Raw genomic sequence first — 25,715 nt, forward strand, 5'->3', positions numbered from 1 at the left:
CTAAACGAAGAAACCATCGTCATGTCGTGTTGGCCGAATGGTTGCCGATCGAATCGGCAATGTGGTGGTATCTGGTGCACGACTAAGTGTTCGTGTGCCTTGTAGTTGACCCAAAGCACTTCGAATTCGTTGATATTCTTCCGAAATCAATCCTAGAATACGAAATGATCTTAAATACAGAAAGAAAATACAAACATGGAAAAAAAAACAGAAGAAAAAAGAGACAATTCAAGTTGTAAAACTTTAGGTCGAATAAAACTATCGTAAAGCTACTACAACAGAAGTGTAACGAACAATTTCTACTTACTATGATTACAATAGTATCTATAATATCTGTAATAATCACATATTTATAATTTAATATGATATATCTTCTCTATAATTTTTACAAGTTGCCATAGAACATACTGAACACCAAACAAAGTCCTAATCTACCATGGCACTAATATTTTTAGATTCTGTGCACAAACATATCATTTTTCATGACTATCTAAATAGTAAGGTCTACACCATGACTGTTTAACTAGCTTTCTTGCAAAAAGCTTGAAAAGAGATCCAACGATTACCTTTTTCTTGCAAAAAATATTTTAGGGACCGATGGTATTTTCGTTATCACAAATCAGATCTAATAAGGCACTAACATCACTACGGAATGCTAAATATAAGCGTTAGAAATGCTAAATATAAGCTCACCAATAGCCAGCATATCCAAATGGCTCCTTCGGGATAGGTCGGTGACCGTGAAGATGCCTTCCTTGTTCAGCTTCTCAATACAGTGACTCATATTTATGGACCGCATGAACTCATCCAAGGTGGGAAGCGATGACGGCAGCACGTTCGTCAACATTGGTCCACCTGGTGAGTTCGTTGGCTGCCCGAATGTGCTGGTGTTGATGCTGAAACAAAAATACAGCCATCATATGTACATGAGGAATTGTAGACAGAAAACGTACTTTGCTGTCGAAGTTGCGTGTCTTCCTGCGGTAAACGCAACGTTATCTATATGGACGAGGTCTGGATTTCGGGTGTATTTCTCGAGAATCGCGAGAATCTGCGCGAACGTAGGCCGCTCGTGACGATCCAATCGCCAACACCAGAGCATAAGGCGATGCAAAGCTACTGGGCAGTCCATAGGAGGTGGTAATCGATAGCCTAGCATGATCTCGCTGATGACCTTAAAAGAACAAAGCGGAATATCCGACCGGATAAAAATATTAAATTATAAAGTACAAGATAGAACTAAAAGAATAACTAACTAAAAAAACCCAATTTCAACCAACCTTCTGATTCGTCCAGTCCCAATAAGGCCGTTCTCCGAATGAGCAAACTTCCCACACAAGTACACCAAAACTCCAAACATCAGACGCTGCTGTGAATTTCCGATGAGTAATAGCCTCAGGCGATGTCCATCGGACTGGGATCTAAACAAAGCTTTAATATATAAGGATTTAATCACGAAATAATTCAGCAACGTTTACCTTTCCGCCATTCGTTGTGTATTCCTGTTCAGCTGAGTCGTCCACACCACGTGATAGTCCAAAATCAGCTATTTTACAATTAAATTCGGCATCGACAAGTACATTTCTAGCAGCAAGGTCCTGAACGAATATTAGGTCCAATACTGAACACTTTTTGCTGTGATCATGAAAATCTCTTGGTTTCGAACTTACTCTGTGGACATATCCTTTATCAGTCAAGTATTTCATGCCTGCCGCTATTCCTCGCAACATGTCGATTATTCTCGGCCATCCTAACTCCTCTCCACGAGCATCCTTACCGCGGAGGAAATGGTCCAAAGAACCATTCGACATATATTCAGTAACTGTAAACATTTAAGTACACAAATTTGGTCCTTACAAAAGCAAATAAACACAACAAAGTCACATGGAATTCCAAAAAAACTCACCAATCATCACTGGTTCCGAACGAGTGACCACTCCGATCAATCGAATCACATTTTGATGTGCGAATTGACCCATAATCGATGCCTCTAGTAAAAAGTCTGCCTTTGCCTTCGCGCTACTGCCCGGTTTCAATGTTTTGATCGCAACCACATCGATCTAAATCAACCCTTATCCAATACTATATTAACGTAAGTTTTATGAATATTTTTATATTATTTTATTTTTATATTTTGAGTTTTATGAATAAAAATTTTCAAAATTCAAACCAAACCACCATTGTATCATTAAATTCAAAGGGAGAACGGGTCTCACCTCGTTGTCAAAGATGCTGTTAGCAATTCCTCCACTTAGCATGTTCCTCTTAAGTCCTCCTTTGCAAACATCACCAAATTCTCCACCTCCGATCACTTCCGTAATGAACACTGCTGCAGGATCGATATCAAAGGTGAACTCCGCAAGTGCCTGGAAATTGGGTCTTTCACGAAAAAAAAAACTTTTGTTACAACTACAACTATAAAGTCAATGCAATTATGCAGAGCAACATGTATGGAAACGAGATCCACAAAAGTAATTGAAAAGGTTGTTCAAAAAAATCGACTAAATGAGAATGGACTGCCAAAATCTACCTGGTTCGGATCCTCATACGCAGTCGGGTCAACGTATGGTTTGAAAGCTGCCGCTGCCGCTCCAGTCACACCACTACCGTAGTACGGAGGCGGCTGCGAAACAGAACTTCCACCGTATGACGGAATTAATGGTGCATTCACTGAAATTGTAGCATTAGCTAGGAATTAATAAAAAATAAAATCCGGGGGAAATGAGTGTCTGCATGACTCGGTCACAAATATTAGCCATTCCAAGCACAGGTATGACACACTAACAGGGGAGTCACAGGAAGCTTCAGCTGATAACTTACGTTTTCCCGAACGGAACGCATCCGTGAATTGTCGATTTCCAGAACTGTAGTCGGGTGTCATCGTGTCTGTAATGATAAGAAGCACGGGTCAACACAGTACGAAAGCCAAAACAGCGAAAGCTCGGACGCAGACACATGATCTCTCCTTGCTTCCTCGTAAAAAAAGTGAGCAAGAAAACGTCACAGGAAGCTTTTTATCACACACTTTTCAAGTGATCCCATTGTTTTTAAAGAAGAAGAGATGGCTCGGATTTGAGTACCAACCTTGTTTGTAGGTGTCCAACACGTCCAAATCGCTCATCTGTTTTCGGTTATGCGTTTTACGACGACATAAAATGAAGAGAAATCCAAGAACTAGGACAAATAGCACCATCGCCATTAGCACCACCCAGCCGGGCAATGCTCCTAGTGGAGTTGTTTCAGGTCCTTGATGTTGTTGTACCTAGAAGAGAAAAGGGTCTTCTAAGTAAAATTCATACAAAGCCTGATATGTGTCTACAGAAAAACCGCAAGAAATAGAAATAGACTCACAATTCCACGTCCAAGCTCGTACCACAGAGGATCACTCCACTCACCCCATCCATCAACATAAACTCGGACCTGAAGGAAGAGAGAAATCTCAATCTGAATCGAAAAATGTCATCTCAGCATGAAATTACCTACCCGAAAACGATACGGAGCTCCAGGGCTCATATTTAGCGAAGTATGGTACGTATGTTCGGTTACGGCCACGACCGCCTTTCCAATTTTTGGCTCCATTTCAATCTGAACAGCGAATTTAGGAGGAGATGAGTTTGTCGAAGTGAACGAAGCACTCACTTCATATTTAACCCTCTTTGTCACCGCCGGCGCCAACCAAGCAAGAGTTATTCCATCTTTCTGTTCACTTTCTACACGTAGACCACTCACAACGTATCGAGTCAAAGGTGCTGTGCGAATATCCACAACCCGATACGCGGGAGTCTCGGAAAATTTTGAAACCTAAAAAGCAAAAGTATGAGGTATTTAACACAAGCTCAACTAACCAATGGATCTTTGTCTAGCTTACACTATTCTTTGCGAAAATGTTGAACGAGTACTCCGTATCTGGTTTCAATCCTGACAACCTGAGAGTCCTTGATATCAACTTTTTGTCAGCAGGAGTTGCGGTAACGGTGGAGCAATCACCACGTGAGCATTCCCACTCGTACCAAACCTCCTGGAAATAGAAATGTAAAAGGTGCACGAGAAAAAACACAGATAGTGTGAAAATCGAGAAAGAAAAGTGAATATAAACTTACTCTTCGACCACCCAATGACGAGGGCTCGTCCCATTCCAGAACAGCTGAGGATTGGTCAATGTCTTTGACGTGAAGATGGGATGGATGGTTTGGACCCTCTGAATTTACGTTTCCATTGGATTTATGACAAAATCCTATAACGACGATATGGAACATTGCAATAATCACTTACGTGTACATGCTCGGTCAGCCGATTCGTTCTCAGCCCTGTAGAATCCAGGACGGCATGTGCAGTGAAGACTTCCTGGCCTCGTTGCCTCTGAGTTCGCTGGGCACTTCTGACATGATGCATTTCCTCGATCGGTTTTGTAGCTTCCAACGGGACATTCTGAAAGCAAATATGCTCAGTAGACATTCAAATCCTAACAATTCCTCGTTAAGCCCTACTCATCGGATATCCTGACCTTATATTTACGAGCGATGCCCAGCCGCATCGTCACACAAGAACCATCAAATACTTTATGACGGTAATTAATTTTGGCACTCGAGTGCAACACCGGGACGCCGCAAATAACGGATACGGGTGTCTTCAGGTGGCAACCACCTGCTGCATACTGTATCGGAGCGCTTCGACTCTACGCGGCAAACCAGTTCGTGATGTATTTGACGACAGAAACCAAGGCAGATGTGATGGCGGTGTTTCATTTGGCTGAGTAACCAAATCAGACTTCGAGGTTCTTTAAAAATCCAAAATGAACGCGTAGAAAAAGAAAAAATTCTAGATGTCCTGTGTCTTCCTCTACTTAAACTCTTACACTCTATAACTATACCTTCCTGATCCTATAAATCCATACTTTCACAAATCATGCATATTCTTCCCTTCTCACCATTTTTTTTTTCGTAAATTTCCTCAGTTGCGCTGGAATTTTTCGATTGCTGGATCATGAACACGAAATGAACACTTTATATTATACTTCTCCGATCATAATCCTCTCCGAAGTGATGGATGCACTGTCACAGCACACAAATACTACTCGCACCCTCTTGACTATTGTTGATGCCGCCAACCACAACGGACACTGGAGACGTCCGAAAGAAATGCAAACGATAGCTTTCCAAACACAGTAGCAGCTGACCGCGACCTCACCGACACCCTACAGCCTTTCTTCTCAAATAACAAACAGATTCGTGGCGCGGCAAAAGAGCGCTGATGTGGCGTTAAGCGGATTTTCCACCAAAAAGAATACACAATGTCAGCGCATGAAAGGGGACCGCCAGCGTGTGATATTCGTTGAACCCCGACGTTCCCTCATATGCAATCATCTGATTCATAAACACTTTCCTCCGCAACTTCGCATTTTCACACGACGACTAGCATTGCGCGAGAATCATTGGCCGCATTTCCGGACAACTAATGCGTAAATTTTTCAAAGTAAACAACGATCGAAAGTAATTCGGACCCAATTCGCCGCCGCTCCGTACTGCTCTTGAATACGAACGAATGTCAGGCCATCCTCAAATAGGAACTCATTACGCGGGTCGACTTTACACGAGTGTTCAGAGGCAATATGCTGTGACCTTGCTCAATCAGTGGACTAATCATCTCTCCACAATTCAATTATATGTGATAAATCATGCGAGTTTCGTGAGGCGTCGGGGGGCGATATAGGGATCGTAAATCTCCGCTCGCGTCTACTCTCATATCAAACACACCTGGCGGTGTATCTTTCATGTAAGGCAATCACCTCGCTCTATTGCGCACATGAGAATCACTGGCCAAACTCGCTATCAAAGCGGTACCACCAAAAAGAGGGACGCCGAGCAAGGGTGTTGGCGACTCGATGTCGATGATGTAACTGACACGAAAGATAAGGGTGCTAAGTACCTAGCATAAGTATCTTCACATTTCCATAGGAGGTTCACAAAAAAAAATCTGATATTTGCCATAAACATCTTTCTACCATGAAAACCTTGAAAATCTACAAAGTATAGCGGAGGTGAAAGGGTTCTGCGAATTGCTAAACCGTATTATTATAACCGTATTATAAGGTATTGAACTAGTTTGATACCCTAGATGAACCATCTTGTGGTTCCTCAAAACTTTCTCCCTGAACGTTACGGTTTAGCTATTCGCAGAACCCTTTTACCTCCGCTATACTTTGTAGATTTTCAGGGTTTTCAAGGCCGAAAAATGTTTATGGAAAATATCGGATTTTTTTTGTGAACCTCTTATGGCGGCAGCGCCGTTAACACGAGCAATTTGCAATTTTTAAGTGTTTAGTTGAGGTACCGGTACTTATTTTAAGATGTATTTTAATTAAGAAAAACCTAAAGTTATTGTTATTATTTATTTCTTTTCTGAGCTTGTACGGTCCTTTACGTATCGATAGATTCAAGATTGCATCGAAAATAGGAAATCATTCCTTAAATAATGTTCCAGGCGAACTATAAGGATGAACGCGCATATTGCAGTGCTCAGTCAGTTTACAAAAATCGTAAACAACAACACCCAAATGTTTGAATCTACCACTCTAACCCATATTCTCCACCATCTAATTAATTGACGGCGCAACAAAAGCAACATTGCCAGCTGAACCATCATATCGTGCGTGTGTATGCCGATTCACGCCTCGCTTCAGCCGGTAAACGCAACCCCGTATGAAACACCTGTCGACCGGTCTTCTATTCTTCTCGTACGACCTTCTGTTCCTTCAAAAACATTACGGAAGCATTGCGGTTGGCATTGAAATCATCGCCATTGGTGGAAGCAGATTTGATCAAAGCGAACCGCAGATAGTAAATGTCGGCTGGTATCTTAGACTAAGGATCCGCTCCGGGCCACATCTGAAAAACCACACGCAGAGCGGCAAAGCACTTTCTCTATGGGCGTCGGTTGGTCCGTGCCATTGCCATCGCTCGTAAAGCTGCTGCTCATCGTCTCTCCAAAGTGTTCTCTGGAGAGAATCGGTCGTTCGCTGCCAAATTACTCTCTATCCAGTTGATTGGAAAAAGCACTGGTGTGCATTCGTCGTAAATGCTCTGCGACTCCCAGAAAAAAAAAAACTCCGCCGTCTATCGAGAGGATATTCTCACAATCCCTCGGGCCATCCTATCCATCGAAACTTTACGCACTGAAATAAACTGCTCGATGATAATGACCACTATGCAGTCATTGCGTCAAAACCTTCGCCGCCTCATCGCAGACACTCTGACCGCGTTGCTCATTTGTCATGACGCATCTGAAAGAATGCCGCCGCAATACGAAAGATGTGCATCTTACGGGAAACGATCAGCGGATATATACTACCTGACGCATCCATCACATATCACATTATCCTCGTTATGAATAGGGAGTACATAAAGAGCTGATATCAGGCATGAAGTTATTCTGTATCATCATTTCATGACCTAGTTCCGGAAATGGATAAATAAAGAGTTCAAAGATAAGGATAAGGACTAGGATAAATAATGAATAGGGCAACTGACTGGGAACCATAACTAAATTTCACTACTGCTTTCCGTATAAACCCCCGTCCTCTCCCTTAATTTTACTAAAAATAATCAAGTTTACTAAAGAAAAAATCGAGGATCCACCAAGACCTAACCGCGTTCCGGAAATTACTGAGAATTAAAAACCAACGAATACTTCAAATACCTATAAACCCCCTACAAACCATTCCGTTCCGTCATAGTTCCGTTGTATTGTTCTCAGCTACGCTAAACCGGTAATGTGGATGAGATCAGAAAAACGTTGAGGAATGTAGATGACGATATAGATAGACGAGATGTCGATAAAAAATTAGATCACGCTAGTAGGACGAAAACGACAGTGTCTTATGTCAGAATGACCGTGTTCGATTAGCTAATCTAGTCTAGTCGTAGATTATTTGTACGATGAATTTACTACTTCACAAAATGTGATGTGATCCGTAGATTTTCGTCTGTGTCATCTAGCCATCCACCTTTCGATTGAAAGTCGCAAATTAGCACATCTATCCGGACTAACTCGCTTAGCTAAATGGATCAGCTCCGGCTGCAATTACGAGCGACGTTAACGCTTGTGTATGTGTGTGTACGCTTCGCACCTGCCTCATCGCCTAACGCAGCTCTAAACCTCTTACGTCGCCGACCGACCGACCGATTTCCAGCATCACAAACCGACATGCACAAACAATATTCGAATTTGATGATGCGGTCCCTCGTTTCGTTCATGATAATCGCATCATGCAATTAAGCTCCCATCCACGAGTCCTAAGTTGCAAATCGTCTCCTCGCACGATGAAACGTCGTCCATCAAATGAAATGATGTGGGAAACATATATAGGCAACTATATGCTGGTTATATAGATGATAACTGAGAATCATTAATTTCTTACACATTATTTTTCATCGCTATATGTCGTCTAATTTCAATTTCTTATAAATACGCATAAGACACCAGACTAAAACGCTTCAATACGATTCAACACCTAACTTCTGGCCTCCTAAGAAGCGTTTTCGGATTAACGAGCTCTGCGCAAAGTTTTGAGTGCCCTCTATAACAATGGTTATGTCCCAGAAACGCGTGCCAATGCTCAGTAGTTACCTAAATTCCAGATCTAATAGGTCGTACACCATTTCGAGAGGATTTTATAGTTAGTCAAAAATTCACAATAATACACGCAGAAAAATACTGATTTTTTATTTCGTTGCAGCGATGAGAAGATTACGACCTAACTACAATCCTAATGTTTCGAAAATTCCTACAATCTTCCAATTTTGGAACTCTAAAATTCATTTTGAAATTGTTCAGAGAAAAAATTCTTCTATTAAAACAGGTAATTTTGGAGAGGAATAAAAAAGCAGTCTTATTAGTTTGTGGTAATTCATTCCAGACACAAAAGACCTAACAAGCATACAAATTTCACTCAGTGATTGCAATTCTTGCATTTAATTCTTGCAATTTAGTCAATTATATTTTTTAAGTCAATTTTATAAAATATAACCATTATTATTGAGGAGAACCCCGCAGAAAGATTCTGGACAAAGTTCGACACTTTGGTAAAATCTCATCATAGAACTCGCGAATTTTTACGATGTTCAACAGGAAATAAAACTGGTTGTACCTTATAACGTCTAATGTGATGGATAGGAAAAAGTTCAGAGAAATCCGATCGAAAAGATAATATCCCGTAATTTCAATGTTTCAGCAGGAAATCCCCCAACAACCACCGAAACTTTCGATGCGAAATGTTTTCTTTCGATAGCAAGGTCGAAGTAGATACTTATCTTGTTCGATAGCAGGAAAAAAAAACCTACCCCCACTTTTGCCCCCTCAATGATGCCAAAAAGAACCTGAATAGGGTTCCTTACCAAGAACAACTCGACACGCTTCAGTAACTCCCGATTACCACCCCTAGCGACAGTTGTATAATCAACGCAGTCGCGTGTTTTCTTCTCAGCCGCTGTAATTAGCCGCGCTGCTTTATGATGATCTCCGTATGTTGCGGTCGTTCGGTCATGCTTAGGTCCTTTCGGCTTCCATTAAGGCACACCGCACATGGACCCACTCCCATCTTTTGACGGACTCTATATGTGACCTCTTCGTCGAGTCCATTACTATGCCAAGACGTGCAATTTACCTATGTGTTATTAGAGAAGATTATCACATTTCTCCATTCCGATGACCTTTTCATAGAAAGGGCCGCCAAAGTGCGGCATCCACATTAGGAATTGAAACTACAATACCCCATTACCAACTACGAACAATGGCATTAGGACGGATCGCACTTCGTAATTCCCATAAGGGAAATTGGATTACAAAGGATGTCTAGGACAAACAAAGTATTTCATAAAAACAAGGCCAAAATTAGAAAAAAAGGTGGATCACTTAGCCTTTTCAAGAATGCTAATCCAAAAACCAGTGAAGTAAAAAAAGGAAATAGGCCAAAAAGGAAAAGGAAAATCCTTACCGATGCATTTGTCCTCTTCCTTGAAGGAGTCAGTAGTGTACCCCGGCTTACAGGCGCACTCTCCAATCAGATGATTCCATCGTCCAGACGATGTACAGAAGCCAGTTGGAGCTTCTGGAAAAGGATGCGATTACTCTTAGGAACATCTAGTTGAACTTTTTCGCTGTCCACTAACCACTATGTGTCGGTACAGCGTTCGCTACACATTTCCCCGTTACTTTCACCATTTCCTCTCGGGAGTGCGAGGTTACTGTCACGGGATATTTGGTGAACTTTGTTACTGTAGCATCACATACCACATAGTACACCTGTAAATAAACCACACTATCGCAAACATTTCATTGACTGTTACTATCGCAAACATTTCATTGACTGTTCCTAAGGTGTTGATCCTAAGTGCACTGGATTAACCTCCACAAACACACCGGATATTCGTAATCCGAAGGTCAATCCGCCAAGATGTTCCCAATATTAATGTCCGTGTGTGTATGTGTGCCTAGTATGCAACGATTATGAGCACAGTTGTCAATCAAGCCACCATTGTTGCGCTATGGCTCGCATGTCTTATGTGTCATCGTTCCCGGTTATTTATGTACGACTTAAGGATCAAATCACAGCGATTATTTAGGAAGATCCAGGGGAATCTGAATGGGTTACACAGGCGCAGATTATCCAAATCAGTTTTTTTATAAGTTCCAGTTCGTAGTCGACAAATAGTGTTTTTCACAGATTTCACTTCAACCTCTTTCTTTAGGAGTTCTTCTAATGAGAATGTAGATGGATCCGTGGGCCTTTATTCTGGTAATTTGAATTTTAAAAAAATCCTGTTTTGATAAATGTTTTAGGTCAATTTATGTACATATTGTATTTTGCTCGACGCTGGAATACTCAACCACTCATCCCACGATGAATGATCATGTATTTTGCTTCGTAGCAATTTTTTTTGTGCCAAATCCAACCAGAACAGCTTCGTGAATCCACTTAGTTCCACAGATTCGATCAACATTTACTGGTTTTCCACGAAACCGTGACCGACGAGATAAATTCAGTGAGTAAAAGCAGCCAATCCACCACATACATCACTCTCCCACTACCGCCACCTTCGAATCGTTTATCCACTTTAAAGACTGTCACTCATCCCGATGACCAGCAATCGTATATCATTTTAGAACATGTCGTAATCGTGCTCGTGAAAATGGAAAGCGTACGTCGGTGCGAGAGAAACACGGGGATTACAGACCCGATGTGGCAGCAGTATACACGTCAATCACACACACTCTCTCCATTACGTCCAGACTTAAACACGTACTCCCTCATTCATGTACACCATGGAGAGAGGGAGAGACCAATCACATAATGTCCATCTCCGCTGTCACTGACATCAAGTGCTGTTTTCCGGAAAGCAATGACTCCCTCAAGAGGAAATGTGTGTATAGAAGGTGGAGATCTCATGCAGATCGGAGAAAAGGCTGGATGTAAGTAAGAATCCTCTCGACTTCCCTTTGAGAAACGCGAACAATAGGGAGGAAAGAAAAAATATTCACACAAACAAACAACAAACTCTTGGATGCCGAGATTTAATAAGCGCAGAACAGCTTGTCAACTCAATCTGGGATTTTTTTTTGTTTGTTTTGAAGCTCCTAATAACGATGTTTTATCACAAATTTGTTGTTTTCAACAGTTGAAAGAGTTGTAGTCGTCACGATTATCCCGAAGTAATAATACCAAAAAACTAGTATTTCTTTCCAGTTAGCTTGACACATTAGATAAATTAGAACTGAGAACTTCACAAACTGGCTAATCTTAGAGGATTCCAGACTTCAATGGGTTCCAGACCAGTCCAAGAACATTTCGGTAAGGATTAATTCAGCTAAGTATGTTTTTTTGACTTGTTTTTTCCAAGTCACCATATTTTTTATCACATCTTTACAGTATCTTTATTTCTTATTTCCTTAGAAAAAACCAGCAAACCCAAAAATCCCTCGAAAACAAGAAAAACCACCGTAAAACTTCCTCTTCTTGTCCTAAGAAAAACTTCAGATTCCCATTCCTTGTGAGGAAAGACGTTGCAGTTCAATGACCTCGTCGTCCGACGAAGAACACGTTGATTGAAATTCACACCGTAACTATAGGCCGGGAATGTGTTTTATCCATAGGGCTCCCTGCCGATCGCAACAATGACAATTTAGGTTGCGTTACGCAATTCTATTGCCTACGTCTCCGTATGCAACGGTAGTGATCGAAAGAAAACGAGTTAATGACGATTCTAACTTCAACATTTGGCCTTTTTGACATATGCAATACGAATCGGGCAAGAAATAGATCTCGAAGCGTCTTTTTCCACAAAGTTCAAATGTCCTCATTGCCAGATGTGCGCGACCTCGATGTCGTTTGCGGTTCTGCTAATCCCCATTTACTGCCACGTCTGAACCCATTCAGTATTCATTATCGTTCTGATTGTTTGATGCCTGTACGTGTTGTGCGTGTTGCAATACGTGATGCGCTCGTAAATATACATTCAAAATGTCGCTCGCTTCGTTCACGAACAACATGTGCCAAGATGTGCATGTGACATTGAACGTCATACGTAGAATCCGCGGCGACAGCCACTAGACGTCGACCTGGACGCCGTTTTATTATCATGACCGATAATAAAACTCGACAGTCTTGGATGTCGCATCAAGAATCAAGAAGAACGCTATACAAGATTTTCATCATCCTTGTAGCGCCATAACTATGGACTTCCGAAGTTTCAACAAATTTGAAAGTTTCAAGTCTGACTGAAGGATCCATGAGCTCTTTTTCTTCGCCAAAGGAAAACCGCTGGTGAAAAAAGAGCTACACTCACATCACCATCATCTAACCACATCCTAACAAATTCCTAAGAGAATGTTGGATTTACAAGCGATTCCACAATTCTAAAAGTATTTCCAGAGAGAAATGTTCTTCACTTAAAGATATTAAGGCAAGAACAAGCCTCATTCAAAAAAACATTCCAATAGTTTCTCAGGTTAACCCGTTCCCAATATGTAACGGCTAATTAATTACCCGATAATTAAAAACTACCGTAATAAAGCGAATAAACGCTGGGTTCTCCTGATGGATCAAAAAAGAACTTAATTTTCCGTAATCTTTAGAATTCTTTGAACTTCGCGTTCGAGTTGACCGGTCACGTGACAAAAAAGTTTTTCTTCCAGAAAATACTTATAAAACACTACAATTAGAGCATATTAGTCGATGTAGCCATAAGCCTATCATTTCATTACTTCGTAGATTGTATCGTATTTAGGTCAAGAATTTAGCACATGAACCAAGGAAATTCAAAAAATAACAACTTGATAGTTAAGGATTCGAAAAATATTGAAGTAAAGTGGACATTCTTCCACAAAAAAAAAAACGCGTGGTCGTCCATAAATATAAGGAAATTAATTAGTTCTTGTTTCAGGGTGAGGTTAAGTTGAGAAATTGCTGGGATGAGAAAATTAAGAAAGTTCATTGAACGACACGTGTCCTTACCAATCAACCAATAAGAAATTAACACATTATTGCATTTAAACCATACGGTATAGACGCAATCATGCAGATGTCACAGCATTGTCACCGCCCATTCATCTCGCTCTTCAACAGTTAACTGCCAAAAGTATGTGGATGGGTGTGTGTGAAGTACACAGTCAAACATAGCCTAGCAGCAGGTGATCATTGTCACTCTCACCTGTTTACTATTGCGTAATGTGTTTTTGCAGCGTTGAAGCATGCTGTGACATTGACTTGCATGTATGTCATAACTCTTCGTCTGACCCTAGAAAACGTCTCGTCAAATAGTCGTCGTCGCGACTCTCGTCTCGTGTGTGGCGATCTCGGGCGGCGACAATCGCTGCTGACCCTTTACGTCCGGGGGAAAGCCGTCAGCAAACATCCGCCAAGCGACGCCTCGTAGCGCGCGCGTCCACTCGGAGGTGTTAAATGACCTTCTAATGAATAGAACACTCTACACCAAACATCTACACATACACGAATACAGGTCAACAAAACTAGATCAACATCAAGCTCTTCCCTTGTTCCGAATGTTATACTGTCGCCTACAAACAATCCCATCAAATAGTCTACACCTACGTCTACATCACAATAGTGGTGTTGTGTACTAGTGTGGTGGCAGGTGTGCAGTGCAGTAATCAAGACGTCCCTCACGTCGGGTTGTGACAAGAAGAAATCACCGAGAAATACTAACTTGACGAAATTGGCAGTTACAGGGTCAAGAAGATGGTCACTTAGGAGTTACATTTTTTTTTCTACTGCTCAACCGTTCAGTTCTAGTTATTCTACAACCAATCTTATCGCGATGTAACGTTGATTATGACTTTTCTATCATTTCTACTTTGTTTTCATTGATTATATTTTTGTTTATAATTATTTTTCTACTTTTACTATTATTATTCTTATTTTTCCTATTATTTTTCTGGAGTAGTTGTTCTTAAAATGCGGCTTTAAACAATGGAATGACTCTCCTGGCCATATAGAAGTTCTACCAATCTCAGTGCCTTTAAGTAGTTCAGTTCTCAATAGTTCGAAGCCAGCCACCCGGAAACGCCTAGAAATTCCAAACTCTCCGGAGCCGTTCCCACGAACGTTACATGCTGACCTCAACAAATCCCATAAACACCACGTGAAAAGAGCGCAACTAATCCCGCTGGACCTGGCCCTTTAACCCGAATGCCACGCGGAGGTACGTAAATGACCGCCATACTTAGTAGTCCACCAGCACTTCACTCAAACACGACTCAATTCGTTACCACTCCAGTCATCTCCTACACTCGTACTCGTCTCCTCAACTGCCAATCCTTGTGTCCCCAATTTCATTAGACAACGTACACATGAATTGCATAGCGCGTCCAAAATGAAACATCCTTCCATCAAATAGCAATAAAAGCCGAGATGCGCATGTAAATACGAGTACGTCCACATATTGTGTCATTTCAGCTTCTAGTGAAGTGAAGACACACTGGACCACCTCGAGAGAACTCATCAACGGCGAGATTGTCTCCAATTATTTCTCGACAACGGGAACCCAACGGACAGGTGAAAAGCGCTTTTTCGAGCGCACACATCGCGGTCTCTTAATCCGAAGGGCAAATTTCTTAAGAAAACAGAGGGCTCAAAATCGCTCTTAATCACGTTTTTGCTTCGCGAATTGGTTCCTTCAGTAGGATTTTGCTGGAATTAATCCGCTGCTTTAGAGAGATAAATTTAGCATTTCCAATGCTGATAGAGAGCAGATGGAGAGCAACAACTAAGGGCGCCTAAAATCCGTAGAATCCTTTATCCCCTGACTGATCAGACCAGTGTTTTTATTGACACTGATCTAATGAAAATTGAATTAGAATTTATCATCGGCTGGCCCCCGCAAGTCGTTGTTCAGGCCAAACTCAACGATTTTCTTCCTTCCAAAACCTCAACGAATTGCTAATTGCAGTAAAAAAACGCGTTGGCGCATCCCAAGCGGATGATACGCCAGTGACTTTATCCTCTATCCTTTTTCAATCAGATCAACTTTTTAGAGTGAAAAAGCCGGCTAGAAGTAGGAACTTTCAACAACGGGGCGCATTTAAACCTGAATTTGGATCCCTCTATGTAGTTTCCAACGAATCTCATCTTCCACAAGGTCTTCTTTAAAATATTGTTGTCCTTTTACTTCAAAAGACTGCTGATTAATCGTAGCACTCATCGCTGCTGCGTTAGGTTGCCGCTATCGCAGAGGGTGCAGCGGAGTCGGGCAGCTCTTGCAGCTCATACGATGCCGGCAGCGATTTGTCAAGTATGTTATGGTATGCTAATGAGAACATAACGTGACAGACAGCGGAGCATGGACGATGGATCCCAATGTCATGATTACTGCGCGATTCGCGCACAAGATATGCGTAGTCGGGGAAACAATTCCGAGCCGATTAGGGACACTGATCTCATAATGACGTATGTTGCATGGACGGTGTAGATGGGAACTGATTGCCATCATATAACAATTATCTGCATGTCAAATAGGTAATTATCCTAATTAGCAAAGAAAAAAAAACACTCACAGTGATGGTGAGAAGCGATACGCACACACCATTCTCTTCGAATCCAAATCTGACAAATTTGGTTGACGGTTGTAATGCTACCGCTTGAGTCGTTTCCGAAATCACTGCCGACGTATCTTTGGTGAGAACAGAAACCGGAGACCTTCAATAAATCGAAATTTGAAAAAAAAAGTGTAAGACTCTCCGAAGAAGAAAAAAAATCGTCTGCAACCTCACATACCAGGTAGAAATTGTTCGATTAAACGTTTCTTTGTCCACATCGTTCACTTTTCGTTCGTACTGTTTCACATGCAAATTGAACGTTTCTTTGCATGATTTCGGATCATGATACTGATCGCATGATCGTGTGTTGTAGAGGACGTTTATGTACAAACTAAAAATAGTACCGTCCACTTCAACTTTCCATCGAAAGTCCTCCACGGAAGTAAGATTTGGTCATACAGCAGATACTGTACAAACATCTTCAACAAAGAAGACAAGTTTACTCACATGTTTGCTGTTTCCGTCGGAATGAAAGGAGTAAAAACCCAGTTCCCTGGATTCGCAACATGAAAGCTACATGCTACGTAGGCGCGTTCGTTTGATTTCTCGTCCAAACCACGCCAAGACTCTTCTGTCCACTAAAAAAAGTGCTATAGAGACTTTGTGTTTACAACGAATACGGAGCTATTTTGCAACAAAACTGCAATCAAATAGAACCGAAAAAAACTGAATTGAAAAACCAAGATTCGTATGAGAAAAATGGGCGCTGGTTTTTTTTTTCTTTTCCTCTCAAAATAGAGGCAGTACTGAAGTGCAACAGAAGGGAAAAAAAACATTCTAACTGGCCACCAAGGGAGCAATTACAGAAGGATAAAAAAAACGACATTGGAAGTTGAGGATAATAAATGTTTCGTGTTCCACATATACTAACGTGGTTTCCAGAAGAAAAAAAAGAACCGATGTTAGCCATCGGACAGCAATCGCCGAACCAGTGCAAGAACAACGCTAGCTGATCCGTTTAATTGGTTTTTGATTGCGTTGCACAATTAAAGCGAATAGATGAGGAGAACTAGAAAACTAAGATGTACTTCTATGGAAAACACGTTCAAGTGCTTCTAGTAGTGGAGATAATCCAGGAGAGAAAGAAAAAACATCCCGAAAAACTTGTGCAATTTACTGGCAGAGCCTAGTTCTCAGAAAAAGAAAACTTGTGCACCAATCTTCTGCCTTGGAGACACTTCCGCTTCCAGGTTTCTTTCTTAGGGCGCATAAGAAAGAACTGACCTTTGTAAGGGAGGAAAATGCAGAGGGAAATGAAGGAAATCTAGTATGACGCGATGATACCTTAGCAAAAAGGAAAAAAAAAATTAGGTTTGGGAATTTCACAAAGTCCCGTTACTGAGCAAATCAACGGGACAAAGCTCATAGATTCATTACACCAATGATTCCCACACCAACCACCTTTGGATTCGTCGTGACTCGTACAGTGTATGACATTTTGGTAACGGATAACACAGCTGGAGTAATCTATCACAAGCCCTCTGCTACCAGATGGCCTTCTCAGTACTTTGCGCGCGCGCGCCAAAGAGCTCCTCCGATGAATGCACGATTTCACCCCTGCTGGTTCCCATGTCCACTTAGGCGGCAGTGCACGTTCTTCGCATTATCTCCTCTGCAATCTCGCCGTCCTCGACCACACTACACATCTTCCCTCTTACCTTTCGCGCATCCTTAATCACTTCACCACTTCGTAGCATGTATAAAGAAATTATTGGATGAGCACCCAGAGAAGCAATCAGCAGAAACTTATTGACGATGAAAAGCAGAATGGAAAATACAACTAATAAGAATAGTATGGAAGGGAGCTCATTAAATAACAAATCCAGGAAAAAAAGTCCGATGAATGCTCTGCCGAAACCAAAAACTGTACTCAAAAAAAAAAAAAAAAAAAAAAAAAACTGGCTCCTGATACCGCCGGGACTCTCGGTAAGATCCCAACATTAGCGACTACAAAGTAATATCTAACCAACGCGAGAGGCCGGAGACGAAATATGTACATGCATATTTTTTTCGTTATTGATGATTTTTTCCCATTTCCGATGATTTTGATTTCCATTCAAACATTTGCGATCGCACAAAAACTGCAGAATCGCATTATCCCAGAAGAATACAATTAAAGGTCAGTTGAGATGACAAAAATGTTTTACAAAGGCAAAGGTTCTACCATCAATAAAAAATCCTACCAAGAATCTTTTTTGTAATGTAAAACCCAGTCAGAACCCCTTCAAAACACTGCAACTTTTCCCTTCGTGGAAGTAGTTTTCACTGGGAACAATATGGAAGTATGTCACGCAATGTGTGAAACACGCGTGCTCGTACCCATACTTTCCTCCCAAATTACGTGCGTTGCTCAGAGCTCGCGGATGCCTCTCATCGTCGCTCTAATTGAATTTCAACGTCTTCTATTAGCATGTGCCAAATTAAACAATGCTTCTAGTGCGGGACCTTCGAAGGAAAGGGGATCCACCTCAAGGAATTCTTTCGTCATAGACTGGAATCAAGCAATCAGTGCAGTTCTAGTGTGTAGCCAACGGATTAGTGGGTGAGGGAAAAGAAGGATGAGAGACTTGAGTAGAGTACACAGCCACGGTGGGCTTGATCGGCTGCAAATAAGGTGCGGAGACAGGTTGGCCACCAAAAAAAGCATATCCATTCTTTGCAATGGAAAACCTATCGCGCTGATGATTTTCACAGCGCCTTCTTTTAGATAAAGTTCCATATTCTGAGTGGTTGAGTGATTCTACGCAATCGTTCTCTCCCTCTGGTTCTCCTCATCAGATCACGTTCCTCATAAAACGTGCGTCAAGGTTAGACGGCTCGTTCGTATCGGATCAACATTTACCAAAAACATACAAATGAAGTACTGACAAAGACGACAACTACGTATACGCAGCGACAAATTGGCCAGATAATATTACTCCCGTCGAGCAGAAAACGTTCTATAAACTCACACCATTTACCTTGACCTTGCAAATTACTAAGCGGATAGGAATTTCAAATGCAAGACATTCTTCAATGTTTTCTGTATAGAGGTGTGATTTTAGTCGACGACCTTTCAACCATTCAATGGACACATTTTTGAGAGATGATTGACATTATGAGCGCTATATCCGATAGCAATCCGATTCAGAATTCTCCTCTCGAAAAAGACAATTCCCCTAGCTGTCCGCAGTAATAGGCAAAAAGAGAAGTCTACGCAAGAATAAGGCAACATATAACAAGCACCTGGTGTCATGCGACGCGCCGGCGCCTACTAAACGACCAACACGCTAACCTAAAATTCTAGAACCACTGGATCTGTCTAATCTAGATCGACGTATTCATTAGACGAAACTATGAAACACTAGAATTCCCTAGTAGTAGCCAATTGTCAAGCAGTCCATGAGGAAAAAAAACAAATGGAAACGTTTTCAGTAAAGTAAGTAAGGAACTCGTAAAGTTGAGTATTCGAGAGTGCTCAATCTTAACCCATTCTTATATGCCCTCCCACCTCCACCCTCCATCACCTCATTTTACCTTTGACCATTGCGCAGCTGGCGTTGAGCAGAGGATGTGATGAGCAGAAGCGTGAAATCTGAACCATCATGCTTGGCGTGCCAGTCAATGACCATCTTGACCGCACAGCACTCGACAGCGATAAACTGACCATCGTCGTAATAAGATACCCAAATACTTCAACTCACTGCCGAATCATAACAGATTCACAGCTTTCGAGTAAACATTCTGCTAAAAGTTTCCGGTAGAAACGTTTCAGCGAATATCTTCAGAAGAATTTCTAATTTGCAGCTGTACCACCACGAAATGACCATATTGCGTCCAATTACGAGCATAATTGTATTACGACAAGACCCATGGGTACGAATGACCAAGACAAAGAGCACAACAAGAACTAGCTAACTTTTCAGAATCCAGAGGTGGAGCAAAATTCGATGAAGTACCCCCAAAAAGCTCTAAATCTTCCGACACTCGAAAGGCGCAAACATAATCATGGTTTGTCGCTGGCACTGACCCTAGGGACCAACGCTACCACCGCAAATTTCCCGATAGAAAATCGAAAATGGGGATAAAGAGAGAACAAGGAGTGACAAATAAGAATACGTAAACTTATATAACAGAAAACAGTATGATAGCAAGATAAATACACTTTAAGAAAAAACTCACGCCATCAGCATCTCCTCGCAACGACAGTTGGTCCCATTTGAGATCTGTGGTAGCGGATCTTGTATCCATGAGTATCACTAAAAACTACATTGTTAGGATAAAAACATTTTCTTTAAATCTTTCTAATGCTCATAATATTGTGAAAACCTTCGTATAGAGGGTTACACTAAAACGACTGTTCGATGTTTACTTCTGACGGGATCTCAACAGGCGGTACTCCTTTTTGAATTCCTTCATAATCCCCTGAACTCAGCATGGCGTCAATCTTTTCGAGCAGTGTGTCCTCAGTCACTGCCAAGAGGTACTTGACGTCACGAAACTCGGCCGTGGGCATAAAACCATGCGCCGACACTCGACATGATGCGGTCACTTAGCAGGATTTGTAGACAATACTCAAGTCGCCTAATCGTTTCACACGTCTACCACTTCAAGTAGACGCCAAAAGAGTCACTAACGCAAAAGCATCCCGTGCAATTGTCGAGCCATTCATTCCGTCAGAAAATGAAGTCCGCCCGCCGAATATACCCGAGCCTAGCGCACAGGCCAATGGCTAATGCTCCGCGCAATGATTTCAGACTACCACATTTCAAATGTGAGAACGGCGAAACGGCTTGCAGTGAACTTTATGCAGAACGGGTAATGTGACAACAGTGGAATGCTAAAGGAATTCTTTGGGGATATGAACGGCCAAACTTCGAGAGATTTGAACATTACTAGCAGTGGAAAGTTTTAAAACTAAAAAATAAAAGTAAATCTTAGTAAAAAAAAAGATGAGCTGAAGTCCTACATAGTGAAGTAGCGCTTGAAATCATCTACAGAAAAATATTTCTTCTTAAATACTTATGATTTTAGAAAATTACGATGGAAAATGGTGTTTTCATGAAGACACATTCCTAGTTCGCATTCATGTTGTCAACAGCTACGACCAGCTAGACATATATTTAAAAAAAGCAAGCATATCCCAGAATAAACAATAGGAAAAGTACATAAAACTGGCTTTTCAGTTTTCTTTTTAATGAACGGCATATTATATCAACGCATTCTCCAATGTCACCGTTTCTAATTATACTCAATGGTTTCTCCATCTTAAATCGGCAATATTCCCACAATTGGATACAAACATATTAGTCAAATCTTTGTACCTGTTTAAGAAGTGGTCGCCTATGTTCTAATTGTAACTATTGTTAATATTTACAAAAAATTTCGAACCACTAGGTTAGTTACAACCTTATTGCACTTATTATTAGTTGTCGGAGTATCTCAAAAATTCGGTCCAATCCCGCGCTGACCACTTCCCCTCGCTCTGCCGTTTCGCACCTCTTCCGCCATCGTTTCGTGTGACCCGTGATTGAGTGATTTTCGAGGGGATCGCTACGCTTAGCACTACACACTTTACTATTCGAACACATGGTCAAGCTCTCATAGCCCTATAATACACAGCTTAACGTCAAGTATCTAGGCAATGAAGAGAGGGAGAGAATCGGAATGGGCCACTCCATTGCTTCAATGCCGTACCTCATCACATTTCCCTCTCACACTATTCCATTTTGAGGAAATTTTATGGACAGCTATCGAACTACTCTAACCGAGAGAGATGCGTTTCTCCCCTTTACGCAATAATGCACGCATGGACGCAACGAAAGGAAAGAAAGTGAGCTAAAACACAACTGGTACTAAACCAAAAAAAGCAAACAAAAAAAGAATCCAAGAAGAAGTATTTTAGGAGATAGTATTTTTGGTGGAATGCTGAAAATTCCGTTTTTGCTTCTCCCGAACTCTCTCTCCTCTTATCCTAATCCATTCTAAACTCTCCGTGCGATCATATCTGGTAGTAGTCGTAGTCGAACGTAGTGAACGACCGTCCCGTGGTTGATTAGTGAAGCGATTACGTGAACCGAAGTGACAGCTACAGGCGGCCGCCTATAGCTCCGCATAACCTACACGGGTAGTGGCAACCTTTTCATGTTGATCAACATTGCTGGGTCCGCTGCACTGGTCGAGGCCGCCGAAACTTTCATTGGAGGATACATATTTCCCCTCCTGAATAATCAATCAAAAATTTAACCTCATAGGTGTGCGTGTTTTCGAGAGGAATACGTTACGAAAAAAGACTTTGCACACGAAGATGTGTAAAAAGTGTTGAAAAAAAGTGCTTGAATTAGTGCAAATTTTCAAGGACATCTGGAAGGTTTACAGCAGCGGAAACTTTGCTCGCACCTTGCAACGCCCGAATAGTCGCAGAACTTTGCACGAAAATTTACCGTCTCAATGAATTATTCACATCAGACTAAGTTTCTAATATGTACTTCGAACTAAATGCCACTAAACCCTCCCGGCATCAAAATTCATTAAGAACTGTGAACAAGAAAATTTTCCAGGAACTCTATCAGATCGAGGCACTTCAAGTTAAAGAAGAAGTAGCCTTCAGAACAACTGTCAAAGTGAATTCTACAAAATACAGTTGCTAGAAAACCAGACACTAGTGCTCACATATTTTGTAAGTTTGTGTTCCAACAAAAAAAAGATGGAAGCAGAGATATGCCGTTTAATTTCAAATATATTTGATGCAAAGCGGTAAAAAGAAGACCTATTGATGAAAAATTTCTTTCCCAAAAACATATGTGCCATCGACGTCCAGTCAACAACATCAATGTCAACTCCGCAACTACTCGCTACAATCTACTAATTTCCTCAATAACAATCACGTATATGTATGCCAATGCAGTCACCGTGACGCTCGGAAAGATGAGCATGGCTAATGACTAGGTTCGACTAGACACAGGTCGCGCACTAATGCGTATATTCTTTTGTTTCGGCCACATTGCCTTAGTCTCCACGGGCCATTCCTCACTCATGCATATGCTAAAATTTTGCGTTCGCACTGCGCTTAGGGTCCCGTTCATCATTTCAGGAACTCATCGCCGATATATCATCGTGAGGCGCGAAATGTATGTGAGTGGAACGCTTTTGCACATCCTCGAAAAAGAAACTTACACAGGTCTTCCCTGGTGATAAAGTAAGGGGTCATTAAGCATTAGAGGAATTGTCTATGCAAACCAATCCTGATTCTACCGGTTGCGGTAATGGAGTAAAAATTTTAATGCATAATCAGACCTCTACGATTATCTAAACGCTAGGCACAATGGTTGCTGTGGTTGCTTCAAAAACTGCTGGTGAGCTTCTTTACAGCAGCTCTTAGATAAACTGGTTTGCTATAGTTCTCAAAAGTCGTCTTCTGCTTTAAAATCACTTTTTTTTGAACCACAGTAATCGCTAGTAGTTTACAGTACTCAATGAAACCCATATGATGAGAAGTCTAACAATTTCTATGTGGAGTGGGACTTAAAAATTGACGATCAATTGATCAATCGATCAAAACAGTCAATTTTGAGGAGGAATCGAAAGTAATGGAACAGATGTTCCTGTCACTTACGGATTCCCTCTTCAAACAATGTCATATCGATATCGCTTCCTTTCGAAAATCTTAAAGTGAACTGGTGTTCGCTAGGTAGATGTGTTTGTCTGTTGGTATTGCCAGCGCCATCCATCCTATTTTACACCTCCAGTTGAGGTGAGAGCGACAGTTGTGGCCTATCGAATATCACTCGCCAATCAAAATCGCAGCATTCCCCTACGCACACCTGATCTATTCCCCGTTCACATGCATCATCAATCAAATCCAAGAACAATACGAGAACTATGAAGGTGAAATTCATTGTGTCATTGACTTGATCATTTCATTTCATTGCCACCACAACTAAAACGACACCTAATAACCGAGCTGGCGCCAAGAAAATTGCCTTGGACCTTCGGAAGAATATACACACACACAATGCCACAAATAGCCGTCATTAATTTGAATGCTATATCTCTAAGAGGCCGTGACCATTCGACCACCACCAAAATGTCAATCTTAAGGATGATGTGATGATAGAGAGGGACAGGGACACAGTAACAAGCCTATAGGTAAATACATGCACATTACGCAATTAGCACTAACATGAGCATATTGATTGAATAGCTGTCATACTTAGAAAACTGTTATGTAATGAATAGAAAGAGAGGAAAGAAGAAAAACACGAAAAAACTAAACTACATAAACGTAAACAAAAATATCTCACCTTGAGTGCCTGAACATGGTAGGAATATTGAGGACAAAAGGCTTAAAAGCCCCAAAAGCCTCATAACTACAGAAATAATAGGAATAATCTCGTTGAGCAAACTAGCAATAAAGCATATCCCGCAATTCGAAGAGGAGCACAAAACGTCACACGTTACGATTTCGTTCCCTGGATTGCTGGATTGTTTCTAAAAGAAAAAAAAACAATGACCGAAATTAATATTTTCGAATGAGTGGCCGACGAGACGAGATAAATACGAGATTAATTAACGTTTATGAAAAAAATATGACGGAAAGATAATGTTTCAATACTGTGTTGTTGAGGAGGTGACAACGAAGATATTTCACCAAAAAGACGGCACACACAGGACGTCGAGGTCTCTCCTAAACAAGGCGGAGCCGAGACGGCGCGGACCCCGGATGGGTCGACAACCCCGCCCATCTCAAAAGACCGTTGGTTACGTTCAGCAATCCATTAGGAGACAAATAAGGATGGAGAAGAAACGTGCACTGAAATTGCATGCACTACGAACGTTACATCAGGATCTTAATGAGATGTATAAACAAAGGGAAAAGGAAAAAGATACGAGAATTGAAGTGAAGAGGAAACGGATAGAAATACTAGGAAGAAAACAGTTCGTATTGCCTAACACATGCTCCATATACCTATTCCTACAATCGTACAAAACATTACCTTTTCATTTGTATTCCATCTGTCACTCAGACTAAAAGTGCATTAAAATTAAATAAACATGCACGAAAAGTGCAATTAATTTCGCTTGTGGGAAAGAAAGACTGAACAGAACAGATGTTGAAACGAACCGAGGACGGACATCGAAAAGGAAGCGCAAAAAAAAGACAAAAACAAAGAAAAAGTAAGCTCGGAAACAGAGATAAAAAGCAAGAGCAAGAATAAAAGCAACAACAACTGATCGTTCGATCCTAGTTTTTCTTTGTGCGCTCCTCAAGCTCAAAAGCAACGGTTTGAAAGTAATCGAAATCCCGACACTTTGGAGCAAATCACTGATGAAGATGGATGAACGTGAACTGAACTTGTAATGAGAAAAATGAGAAGAAAAAAGATGAAGAAAAAGCCACTGTTTCCTTCACGACGTAAAAGAAAAACAATGGATTAAAAACAAATAAAATGATCCAGTGTTCTCCACTGGAAATAGACTTAAGTCTGAAACGAGTAAAACAATCTGAGCGTGGATCATTGCTGGACAGAGTGCCGAAAACGAATCACTGCGCCAAGATCAAAGTGTGCAACAGATAATCAATCGATGATCTACATATGTTCAACTAAACTCATACGATCCATTCATTT

General features: G+C 41.2%; 1 protein-coding gene across 1 annotated transcript; it reads right to left on the reverse strand.

The window, feature by feature from the left end:
- Positions 1-24,453, reverse strand: RB195_016929 (uncharacterized protein; the record flags this gene model as incomplete). The annotated part of the gene is made up of 24 exons (XM_064183684.1): positions 1-152; positions 694-896; positions 954-1,174; positions 1,281-1,421; positions 1,479-1,598; positions 1,671-1,822; positions 1,907-2,060; positions 2,217-2,366; positions 2,531-2,670; positions 2,821-2,886; positions 3,085-3,262; positions 3,352-3,420; positions 3,484-3,585; positions 3,640-3,801; positions 3,869-4,018; positions 4,101-4,198; positions 4,273-4,428; positions 9,992-10,105; positions 10,167-10,299; positions 16,066-16,207; positions 16,286-16,438; positions 16,555-16,685; positions 20,269-20,345; positions 24,390-24,453. 24 exons carry the CDS (start codon positions 24,451-24,453, stop codon positions 1-3), a joined length of 3,228 nt encoding a protein of 1,075 aa, XP_064039565.1.
- Positions 24,454-25,715: the final 1,262 nt, after the last annotated feature.

The sequence above is a fragment of the Necator americanus genome, chromosome II, assembly GCF_031761385.1.
Source record: "Necator americanus strain Aroian chromosome II, whole genome shotgun sequence".
NCBI classification, from domain to species: domain Eukaryota; kingdom Metazoa; phylum Nematoda; class Chromadorea; order Rhabditida; family Ancylostomatidae; genus Necator; species Necator americanus.